At 39.2% G+C, this 12,635-nt stretch overlaps 1 protein-coding gene across 3 annotated transcripts in view; it reads left to right on the forward strand.

Moving 5' to 3' along the window:
* Positions 1-4,098: 4,098 nt before the first annotated feature.
* bcam (basal cell adhesion molecule (Lutheran blood group)) overlaps positions 4,099-12,635 on the forward strand; it is an 84,320-nt gene continuing 75,783 nt past the window's right edge. For all 3 annotated transcript variants that reach the window (XM_020940415.2, XM_055164007.1, XM_020940416.2), the window contains exon 1: positions 4,099-4,389. In XM_020940415.2, the coding sequence (XP_020796074.1) occupies positions 4,323-4,389 (67 nt within the window). In that variant the 5' untranslated portion in view covers positions 4,099-4,322. The remainder of the gene's footprint in view (positions 4,390-12,635) is intronic.

Genomic DNA, 12,635 nt, shown 5'->3' on the forward strand with positions numbered 1-12,635 from the left:
AGGACTAAAACAGGACTCACTGTAGGGACGGGCTCGAAGGTGACCGCAGGAGAAAGGACCGGCTTTGCTCCGCACCTCACGGAGGTAAGAGCGGCTGTCGCCCGATCGCTCTTTATGGACCCTGCTGCGCGGGCTCACGGTCCTGATTTCAGCAACTATTTGCGGGTACAAGACCCGGTGCAAAACTCTGCTACAGCACGTAACTTCTACCTTCCTTCAACGTGTCCAGAAGTCCAACTTTTTGTGCGATGGTTTGCATCTTCCTCTGTCTTTTGGGTGTGAGCGCAGGAGACTTTGTCGGTGCAGAACGTTTCGTCGACGTTGTGGATTTTGTCGGAGAGAAAACTTGCAGACATACAGCACTTCAGAAGCACACTGCTACAGATTGAACATTTATTTAAATTTGGCAGCTGAACATATTCTGTACTGTACTGTACAGGAGACAGGAGTCCCTTAGCCGATCAGGACACAGCGGGAGGAACGCAATACGTGTTCATACACTAAAAACAAAAGGCATGCAAAATTGCACACAAAAAAAATTCTAAAAATCAGCGAAACAGCGAGACCGCGAAAAGTGAATCGCGTTAGAGCGAGGGACGACTGTAAGCCAGGTCTAAACCAGAAGTGACCCAGGTCTAAACCAGGTCTAAACAGCGTAGAGTTCTGGGTCGGTCCTTTCACCCGCGGTTAACTGAAGGTCTGTCCGGCCGCGTCTGCGGCCTTTCACCGCTGCTGATTTCACGGTGATTTTAGCGAATTTCTATGAAGAAAAACCCACCACTTCAATCCAGGTTAAAAAAGCATTGTAATGCGCGTTACTCACATTTGTACCGAGTAAATATTACAATTTTCCCCCCTGTAATGCCTTACATTACTGCCTTACAGCAAAAATCAACGCATTACTGTAATACATTACTTTTATAATACATTACTCCCAACACTGATTAGGAGGCCCTAGTTACAGAATGATAATTCTCAAGGGGAAGGGGAAACAGTAAAGACATAATAAGAAACTGATGAAGCTATGCATAGTATAAACACATAAAACACGATTAACAATCAGGAGGTGCCTTAGGTCAGACACCATCATAACTCTTGCATGTGTGACAGTGGGAGTTGGCTTCATGTGAGGAATCATCTCGAGGTTCACTAGAGTGATAGGTCACTGCACACAGTTGTCAAACACAAAGAGGTTATTCATTTTCATACAAGTGATTGGTACATTATAAATCAAAGAATTGTAGTACATAAATGGTTAACTCATAGGCATAGAATATCACACAAGTATTTAGCAAATATGGGATAATAAGATCATCAAAAACCTGCCTGGAGTTTTGTTTAGTTTCATTCATAGTGAGTTGAGTTCTCATCTCAAGCAGAAAGCACTGTACTTGAGACACACACCTTGTGGTGCGATGTGGTAATACAGGAAGCGCTCCACTTTGTTTTTAAACTCCACACACCTTCACTAGAATCATTTGGATGATTTCAGCTCTAGAATTGCCAGTCTCTGAACTACTGAACTAAAGGTAACATGAAAACTACTGCGTCATGACATACATGCAAATGCACATTTCTGGACATTCTGCCACCTTTTGGTCTTCATGGAGATGTTATTTCTTTGGCAGGAATGTTCCAGATTATAGCATTAAACTTACCGGTTTACATGGAGACCAAGTTTCATGCCAGAGGCCAAGCTACAGGTTAGATCTGTGGAGCGGTCACCCTCTTCACAGTAACATTGTTTGTAATGGTATTTCTGAACAATAAAAACCCTTAATGAAATAAATGTAAGATGGATAAAGTTCATTCCAGGCAAAGCAATAACATCTCCATGGAGACAAGCAGATGATGAACCTCTGGAAAAGTTACTTAATGCACCTCTAACTAAAAAAAATAGGTAAACAGAAATCAAGTTAAATGTCTTAAAAACCAAATGGTGTACCTAACCATTTTGTCTCACCTCAGTGCACAATTCTAACAAATATTAACCAGCTGTTTGCTGGCTATGAGTGGAATGTGTCTGAATGTCTTTGAGGGACTGCCCTTACCTGCGGGGCGTGTCTCACTTTTCTCCTACCAGCACCTGTATAAGAACATACAGAGCCATATATTACATTCAAACATAATTTACCTGAAAAACATCTGCTTTCCAATATGGAGCTTATATAGGCTTACCACAACTTCTAGTAAACACTGGCCTTTCTAAGCAGCTTATCCCATAATGATAACTACACTATAAATACTCCAATGGCCAGTACTGGGTAGACTTTAAATATCCAACAGATTTTGAAGGGATTACATGTCTAGGAATGAGTGGTATGTCTCACAATGACAGACAGCTCCAACCCACTCCCAAAGAAAACCCTCTGGTCATGAAAAAAATAAAGGGAAAAAAATCATTATAGGAACAGGAGTCATACACAAGTCCGGAAAAGAGCATTATAAAAGTCCAACAGGAAATTTGTCCCCACAGAAATGAAATATTGAGGGTGGAGTCGTGCCAGGATGGTTTCAAAGTTATTATTTTGACTGGCTGTGACTAGAATTGGAATATGAAACTGAATGTTTATTTGCATATTTTAAAAGATAGCAACCGAGTCAATTTTTCAAAATTCACAGCTCACGGTGGTCTAGTAATTTTGTTATTTATTTGCAATCATTATGCTTGGCTCTTACTTGGTCACTACCACAGTTTATTATTTGGAGTCATGTGTTTGTGCCACGTTATTTCTATCTCAGCTAGTCACAAGGTATTTTGCCCAAAGACACAACTACAATATTAGGCATCATGCATCACCGCATATTACATAAAATTTTATCTCTTATTTGAATCTGTGCAATTATCAATGTTGATTTATGATTTAGAGAATGTTATTATCTATTTGGAACCCAGGAAGAACAGCCTTTAATAGAGATCCAATAAATAAATAACAATTATTATACAGTATAATCTACAAACATGCTCTGAAATGCATGGGGAATCACAATTTGATTGATTGATTTATTTCATTATATGCAGAGGTTTGTGGTAATCTGACTACTGCCCCCAGAGAGAAAGGAAAAGTTCAAGATTAGATTATATCATAGCTGAATGTGTACTGGCAGCAAGGATTGGATTCACAGACTGTAGCTATTAAGAAGTGGACTAAGGGAGTGTGACGTCACCCATAGCCAGTCAAATGAAGCTCACTGAGGGTGGCAGTTATGGGGTGAATTTAGAGTTCCATATTAGGAATAGGAATTTATTTGCTGAGAAAATAGCAAACTAAAAACACCAGGACAGTACAGAGGGATTAATACGAACATTTTAAAACTAAATTGACGGAGCTCTCAGCAGCAGCTACAGAGAGAGGGGCAACGTTTTTTTTCAATAAAGTGAACTGGAGCTGGAGTTGATGGAGCCGAAAATGCCACCATGCTCACTTCCTACTTGGAAAGCGGCAGCTACTGGGTTAGCTATGCCCATTTATATATACAGTCTATGGTTGGATTACAGTTTTGGAGCTAACATGCAGAATTATGCCACAGTTATAATTTTTCTGTCAAACTATTCTCTTTACTCATTTACATATGTTGCTGGAAAATACTACGTAATTTAATAGGCTATTTGGAACCTACTTTTGATATTCTTTCATAGATTTGGGAAGTGACTCACTAAACATAGCCTTAAGTCTGCCATGAAGTACTTTCCATAACAACTTTTATTTCATCACTAATTTGTTCAAAGGGTTTAATCTATTGCTGCAATTTGACATTAATCCTCGCTTTTCGCTGCTGGCTTATCTTCACTTTTTGGTGCATATTCCTCCCTGCTAATAAATATTTCAGTTATTTTGACTACGGGCGAGTATATTGGGGCTCTTACTACAGTGTGATTCAGGGAGGCTCATGATAAAATCACTTTTAACTTCCTTGGAGGAAATCCTGCGGGGGCCACGGGCGCGCGCACTGAAGCAAGTCTTTGAATGAGAGAGAGAAAGAGAAAGAGAGAGAGAAAGAGAGAGAGAGAGAGAGAGAGAGAGAGAGAGAGAGGAGGGGCTGTACCGTGAAGGGAGGGGGGGTCACCTTTGTGCAAATATATCAAACCAAGAGGAGGACTTGCCACTAGCGTCAGATTTCTAGTGTGTGTGTGCGTGAGTGCAGAGACGGAGCTAGAGGGGGAGAGGTTCGCGCAGGTTTAGGAGCTTTGAAAAGAAGAAAGACATAAACCTGCTACTACCGCTGCTGCTGCTGCTGCTGCTACTACCACCCGACCGCATTTCACTTTCTCCCAGCACTCTCACTTGTTCTGCGGGTAAAAAAAAGTTGGGAACGAAGCCATGGACGCCGGGATAACATTCGGACGCGCGGTTCTCTCGTGCACCTTGCTGCTTTTGGCACTGCAAGGTAAGTCACCGCTTTTCATTCTTGCAAAGACGCCACACATCGCCTTGGTTACTCTTCACTGTGGTTAAACGCTTTTGGACCGGGTTTGGGGTAGTTTTATATGGCTCCGGGCTACAGTTTTTGCACTTTAAGAGGTCCCGCTACTTACACGGACCTGTTCAAACTCGTCGCACAACCTCCAGCGACCGACTTCACGCACGCACTTTACCTTACGTTCCTCGCTGCCTTTTTTGCCTGCACGGTCCTGCTGCTCTGAGCAACCTGTTAGTTTCCCATTCAAAGCAATACTTACTCGGGAAAAGTTATCAATTTTAGTTTAAATCTTCACGTGTCAAGTGACAGTAAGTTAGATCTGCGTGTTTCATTTTTCAGTGAACGTGTTTGTATGGCACGGAAGTTCCCAATTTTATTTTTGCCCGCGAATGACTCAAAACTCCGCTTAATATGAATCCAAATACTGTTCATATGCACATGTTTCAATAATTGGGCTACTTCTTCATGTACCAAGTTGCTCATTAGACAGAACTGCACTATAGGCATCTTTGAAGTCTACCCCTAACCAACCAAGCCAGAAGTGTTTGTCAGATTTTTTTTTTTTTTTTCCATTTTGCTATAATTTTATGTTTTACTTTTTAAGATGACCTGTTCACATATCCACTATACTCTAACAGCTTAATTAACATTCAGTAATTTTGCTCACAACCCCTCCTTTTTTCAATCCCAAAAGTCCCATCTTACTTACACAAATATAAGTCACAGATCCATGCCTCGCCTACAGCGAATTCTATTATTTGTGTGGAATATTTGATTTAGTGTATCACAGCTCCCTGTTAAGTGTGCCTGTGTGTGACTGAGGCAGCAGGAGCCTCGGGGTGGGGTTGGGTCCCGGGCTACACCCTCATATCCCCCTCTGCTTTTTCAGTCCCCATCCACTGGCTACAGCACTACTCTTCTTTGTACCAGTGACTCTGGGGCAGTTGTTGTGATGTCTGCCCTTATGAAGCTGTCCAACAGGTGCCAAAATACTGATGTGTAATTGATATAGATGAGTCGGAACTTGGACGCCACACATTGCTTTGTACAGACAGCTGTGGGGTGCTGCATTCTCAACTAGAGTGTTAGAAAGTATTGGAAGTGGTATGGGCATTCTCGAAGCACTGCACTCTGTTTTAACTACACTTAATTAGGCTTAAAGGTGCACTGTGTTACTTGTCCGGTGGAGGGTCCGTCACCTACTTGTCTCCAGGAGATGTGCCTAGAATTTTCCACAGTATAGCCATAAACTTAAGAGTCTCCATGGAGACTTACAAATAAACAAATTACAAGTTAGATTTGCTAGTTAGACAGATTAGGTTAATACCATACTGTGGACACTTGAAACCAAAGCATTACCATCTCCATGGAGACGAGCAGACGACAGACCCTCCACCAGAAATGTTACGCAATGCACCTTTAAAGCATGAACAAAGACTTAATACATAACAGAAAATAGTTTATTAAGAATGATTGAGGCTTGTTAATTATTAGGTTCAGGAGTTAGTGTGTAGGTGTTAATTAAGTAGTCTAGTTACTAAGCCTGGAACATTCTTAATAAAAATATTTGTGGATTACAGATTAAGTCTTTCTTCCTGCTTTATTAAGACCAATTAGTTACTTGGCATGTAACGATATCCAAGTTTCACAATACGATATCGTCATGGTATGAGCCTCACGGTGCAATATTTATTGTGATGTCATGGAAAACTCATGATATGGTGGGAGGGCTCACATTTTGGGATGTAACAATATCCAAATCTCTTGGTATGATATTTTCACGATATACATATCACAGTACGATATTTATTGCAATATTTTGTGGAGGCTAACAAAACTGTGAATATGCTACTTTTTCCTCTTAAAATTAGATTTAATCCAAAGAACTAAGACTTAAAAGTACTTAGAACTGTTATTTCTACATTGAAACGGAGCAAAGGATCATGGTCTATGTAGTTCCCTTTGTCTTTTTTTAGCTGTTGCTGCACCATAACTCTTAATTTAAGCTAAGAGACTTGTAATTCTTTATATTGTGATGGTCCACGATATTATTGTGAGAAGTTTGACGATACGATATCCCGATATTTTGTTTATTGTTACATCACCATTAATTACCATTAATAAAAGTTACAGAAAATTCTCAGGCATGTGTTGAGCAGTGAGTTAAGAGCCAATTCATTTGTATGGTGGCCAAAATAAATAATGAGTTTCAGCTTTGCATTTTGTTCCGCCATAGAAATAAATTGCACTTGTGGGAGTTGCAAGTGGGGACAAGTCAAGGAGCTTCCTCAGACTTAAGGTTGCAAGAAAGGACCAGTGCCTTTGCAGAGTTTTATGCCACTAGTTCTTGAAAACCTGTTATCTTTTAATTTAAATTTTTAATACACATTTCACTCATGCTTTCTTAAAAAAACTCAACCCTTCATATGGTAAAACTATAGCTACCCTTATCAGCTGGGAATTACTTGCACTTAGAATACTTCCATCCAAAATCTTAGGGAAGGAATTTTCTTTTCTCCTGGGACAATAAACATAAAAGTCACTCTATTCCCCAGTGTTTAAGAGTTGGAATCTTCTTGCTCTTAAGCATTCTTGAGCCTAAGAATAGCCATCTCAGCGGGATTTCTTTGACGCAGGTCCACATACTCATATAACTGGCTGCATGCTTGTAACTTGCATCTCTGTCAACATGGCCCTAAAGACTACATGTGTTAATGCGCTTCATCCTTCTCAATTCACTGTATATTAGTCAAGTGTTTTGACATGTAGCACCATAGCAACCAATCCCAACGGCCGGAGGGGACTTGGCCTGCCAGTGCCCGCTGACCTGTTGACCCACTCACCCAGACATGTGGGTTAATGTTTCTAGTAGTACACTCCTGGGATGCCATTGCTGCTTTGTCTAATCAAGAGAGGAAGCAAATTATGAGCTTGGTTTTATGGCTGTTTGCAAAAGAAGGACTAGGTGGAGACAGGTAGTAAATCTAAAATTGTCAATTAAAAGTCCTAAATGACACAAACTTGATTCTTGTGAGCTTTAAGTTATGTTTTCATGTTGTTTCTTTTTCAGAAACATAAATGGAGTTGTGTTTTTTTCATTCATAGATGCTTGTTTGAGTAATTCTTTAGTTTGTCTTATCAAAATTCTTTAAAGTTAACAGCTACCTTTTACATTTTGTTCAGTAATGATTGAATATTGCAGGGCTGAATTCATCCAAATGATTCTAGTGAAGGTGTATGGAGTTTAAAAAACAATGGAGCACTTCCTGTATTACCATAACATCACAAGGTGGGACAGTGTTTTCTGTTTGAGAGTGAAATTTGCCTAAATATGCAGGATTTATTCTTGAGCTTATGTAAATGAAACAAAACACAACTCCAGGTATGTTTTTGACAAGGAAACATCATTATAACAGATAGATCAGAAAATATCGTAATACAGGCCCTTTTAAAGTACTGGAGACGTTTATCTTGACTCTACGACCAACTAGCCATTGCCCAAGGCGTGTCCCACCCCAGGCCCATAGTTCAGATTAGCATCAGCCCCTAAAGCACAAGTGTTAGAAAGTGAATGTAAGTTTATTGTACTCAAAGAATGCTCGCTATTTACATCACTGACAGGACATCATCAAAACATCGTAAAGCAATCTTGTTGTATTTATGTCGGACTGAGGGTGAATTAATGCTGCTGTTGCTCTTGACTCCATCTAGTGGTTAAATGTGATACAGCAGTTTGACATAGTGTTTGCTTTGAAAGTTGGCACATCTTAATTAAACCAGATGCATAAAAAACATGACACCATTTATCCAGGCTTGGGTCTTACAAACTGGGTCATGTATTTGAATTAGAACAGTACAACTACAATCTAAATGCTAAATCATAATTAAAGATGGACTATGTAACTTTTGAGATAGGGAGTCTGCTGCCTGCTTGTCTGACTGTATGGAGATGTATTGCTTTCTTTGTTATGTTATCAGTATGGCATTAAACATGTCTAGTTTCAGCTTATTCAATTACAGGTTTTTTGGGGGGGGTAAAAAAAAAAAACATCTGGAAAACATACATTCTTACTGTACCTCACCACAGATCTGACCTGGAACTTGATCTGGTAATGTCTCCGCGGAGAGTGATGAGAGATAACTTTCTGTGGAACATTTAAGGCAAATCAATAACATCTTCATAGAGATAAGCAGGTAACAGATTCACCAGAAACTCTGCGTAATGCATCTTTGAGGTTACTCTGACCGTCGCTGACAGCTTTGCAAAATCAACCATGAAATTTAACCGTAACATGAAGACTTGCCAACAATCAAAGTATTCTAAATGAACTAAACAGAATCACAGTGACAAGCATTAGCTGAGTTCAAGGTGCCGTCTCCTAACACACACTGTCAGCTTCATTGTCTACCTTCACCTTAATTCCCATGGCCATTTCCTTATTTTTAATTTCTGTTCCTGTTGCTCTAGCATCAAAAGTTGCCCCCTGTGGTTCTGTGCAATTATTCTGGTATTAGGCGGCGAAAAACCCTAGTAAGCCACAAGAAGATAAAAGTCCATGGAGATTTGAAAGCAATGTTAGGGTAGCGTTGCCTTACTTGTCCCCACTTGAGTTAATAGATGTAAGTTAATATATAGACTGGCGTGTTAGTACAAGTCGAAGTTACTACTATACTTAAATGTTACAACACAGCGGAAACCTACGGAACAGTGCAGTATCGGTGATGGCGCTGGCTCCTTGTCATTTACGCCTTCAGGTTACTAGTTTTTGTCCCCCTTTGGCTATAATTACTGATGGTGGCAATTCATTCTGTTTGTTTGCCAACACACTAACTAGGAATGAGTGGTATTTTCAGGGACACGTTTTAGCCTGCTCCGAAATGTCTGTTTGTCATCACTTGAAATTCCGTGGAAAAAAAGGACCTTTCTTTTCCAGCTTTTTTTACAATCCGCCCATCACCACAAGTCACAGTTCGTAATCCCCATATAAACAAGCAGCGACAAAGAGACTGCCATCGCGCTATTAGAGGTGGCAAGTCAGGAGTGTTTTCACAGCCAAAGAGCATTCCTGTGGAGTGAGTTGGTTTCGCTCAGCTGTGTCCCCGAACGCACCAGTTAAATATTAATTGTGACGTAGTTTAATGTCATTGATTAGTGGTGGTGAAACAACTATTTAAATGTTTTGTAACTTTATAATTATAATTGTATGCCTAAAGAAATATGAAACAGAAATTGTGTAACAGTCATAAAAATGTTGGAATGATGTTGGAAGTAACAGCAGTGTAGATTAGTGATTTAATGATTGCATTTTTAACTCTTGAATTTTGAGGTTTGGAGTTCAATTCCACCACGTAGTATCTGTAAATTTAGTTATATATTGTAAGCCTCCTAGCATTATTTGCAATATAATTTTTATGTTTTTGGGAAAATGTGTATAGTCAATAAGATACCTTTGGCTGATAGGTCTAGATCATAGCCAATGAAATGTACAGTAGCAACAGAGTCTATATAGAATAAGACAAAATTGATATATTGGCGATATACTGAACAATATGTTGGATTGGGAAATCAGTTTCCAAATGTTGTTTCAGCTGATATCCTAGTTTGATATATACATTGATGTAATAAGACAATTTACTGGTTGTAGTTGGCCCAGAAAGTCTCATAATGTTTGAAGGCGAGGAGAAAATTCAGTTTGTCGACTGGACAAAAGTTAGTTTGTTTGAAGCTGTTTAGTTTCTCCAGCTACTTCACAAGAGGATGTACCAACACAGACGAGAGAGCAGCAGTGGACCTCAGTCTGCTGTACATCTCCTCTTAAAAGCCATGGGCCACTCATTTGAGGACAGCGAGGTACAGATTTTAGCCAGAGAAAAGAATTGGTTTGAGAGGGGAGTGAAAGAAACCATTTTTGTTAAGAAAGAGAATCCTTCTCTAAACAGAAATGGAAGCCTCAGACACCATCTATCTCCTATTTACAACTCCATCCTCAAACCTAAATCAAAACAAACAAGAGAACAACAGGTGTAGCCAGGTCAGGTTCAGAGGTGTGGAAGCTCCATTATGGCCATTAATTGTTATGCTAATTAGACCCCACACCCTGTACAGGTCAATAGGCCGAACTAACTACACACAGAAACTGTAAACAAGTGTGTGTTAGTTTCAGTTAGTTAGCTCCTCCCTACAGATATAAGGAAGTGTCCACCAGCATTCTGACCAGAACTGAAGAAGCAGCTTGGATGAGCTGTGGAATGTCTTCAAACAAACTAACTTTTGTCCAGTCGACAAACTGAATTTTCTCCTTGCCATGGATTCTACCTGGACGACTGAGGGATTCTTCACTCATAATGTTTGAACTTAAGTTTTTCTGTTGTTACTTCAAGGAAAAATAACAGCCACACAGGACATTTGGATCACTTGTGTCTAATTTTATTTTTGTTTCAAAAAAATAAATGCTGGTTTAGTCTCTGCACTGGTATCTGTTGATGTCAGGTACTGGCAGATCCTTAAAGACGTAATGTCAGAATCAGTATCGGAACTGAAAAAGCTGGACCTGTGCATCTTAATTCATATCTTTCCCCCAAGATCTCGACTTCAGCTTTGAAACAGCTTAGCTCTGGCTGCACGCTACCTTTCACACTGCATACAAAATGTGTGACTGCGGATTACCTTGTCTAACCTCACCTGTCAGTGTTTATCCGTATACCTCTCCGTTTTTTGTTTTTTGGGGGGAGGGGAAATTCACATTTAGACCTGCTTTACCTTAGCTACAAAGCACTATAGTAGGGGTACAAAATAAAAAAAAAAAATAAAAAAACTGGGTCATCCCTGTTTTTTTTCTTGGTGGCTGGTAATAATAAAATTGTGAAACGAGTGCACAATTAAGGAAAACTGTTATGCAGAGACCATTCATGACGAACATGTGATATAATATAGACACATTATCTTTGTGTTTTGGTCATTTCAAGCAGCTTTTCTGTATTTTACCTAAACCAATGACAGTTTATGCCTCTCTTTACTGTATCAAACTGGTCAAAAATAGGGATACCTGGGACATTTCTTGTATAAAACTGGGACAAATCACTAGTTTTGTATAAATCTGCTGAGACAGGGGACACAGGGCTCAAAACTGAGACTGTCCCAGGTAAATAGGGACATCTGGTCACCCCACACTATAGGAAAGATATAGGAAGAATGCCAGCTGTTTACTTTTACCCCATCCTTGAGTTAGCGCAAAGACGATTTACGGCCACAATTGGGGTTTTAAATATGAATGCCTGTCCTCCTCACATGATGCAGAGCTTAAATGCAAATAGCGCAACTAGGCTATTCTCTTTTGAGCCAGCATGTACTGCACTATTGAGCTTGCTCTGTTGTATTTAGCCTTTGTTAAGATGAGAAAAGAAGCTACATGTAATTTAGCTTGTTTTGTTATGCTAAATGCTAATAGAATCAAGCCAATAAATGTTTTGAAACCGTAATTTCTTATTGAACAAATGCAGGATTTGCAAAAAGTGAAATTTATTTGCAATTTTACCTCTTTATTAGGGGATGTAGTGATACCCGTATTTCTTGGTTCGATATTTTCATTATATGCATCTCACATTGCGATATTTTGTGGAGGCTAACCAAATTGTGATTTTTTTTTTTTTTCTTTTAAAATGCCTTTACAAGCCTTAGGTTCTGTCATCATCCAAAGAATTAAGATTTGAAATGCCTATACAACATTATTTATTCATGTTGTCTGCACTGAAATGGAGCAAAGGATCATGGTTTATGTAGTTTCCTTACCATGATAATGAATTTAAGACTTAAGACTTAGAGACCTGTAATTCGATATTGTGACAGACCATAACTTTGATGATAGATTATCACCATGTTACTGTTATCGTTACATCCCTGGAAAGTGTATAGTATTTTCAGATATTAACATGACTTTGAATATCAATGTTAGAAAAGTTATTGTTACTTTATTGTAAATTTTTTGACTAAATTCAGTACTTGTGGTCTGAGACCAAACCATATTATATTTCATGCATTCAAAGTTACAAAGTTACTAGAGGAAAAAAGCAGCATTGTCAGTCTTTTGTTGACAGTTCTTTACAAGTAACTGCATTTGTCCTTTGAAAATCCACAGTGCAAATTAGTAACACTGTGCATAACTAGTATGGAGTCTTAGGTTTGGAGCTAAGGGGTGTCTTTGCTGTCTTGTCAT

Source organism: Boleophthalmus pectinirostris, unplaced genomic scaffold (assembly GCF_026225935.1).
Source record: "Boleophthalmus pectinirostris isolate CB_2022bp ecotype Guang Dong unplaced genomic scaffold, ASM2622593v1 HiC_scaffold_6, whole genome shotgun sequence".
Taxonomy (NCBI): domain Eukaryota; kingdom Metazoa; phylum Chordata; class Actinopteri; order Gobiiformes; family Gobiidae; genus Boleophthalmus; species Boleophthalmus pectinirostris.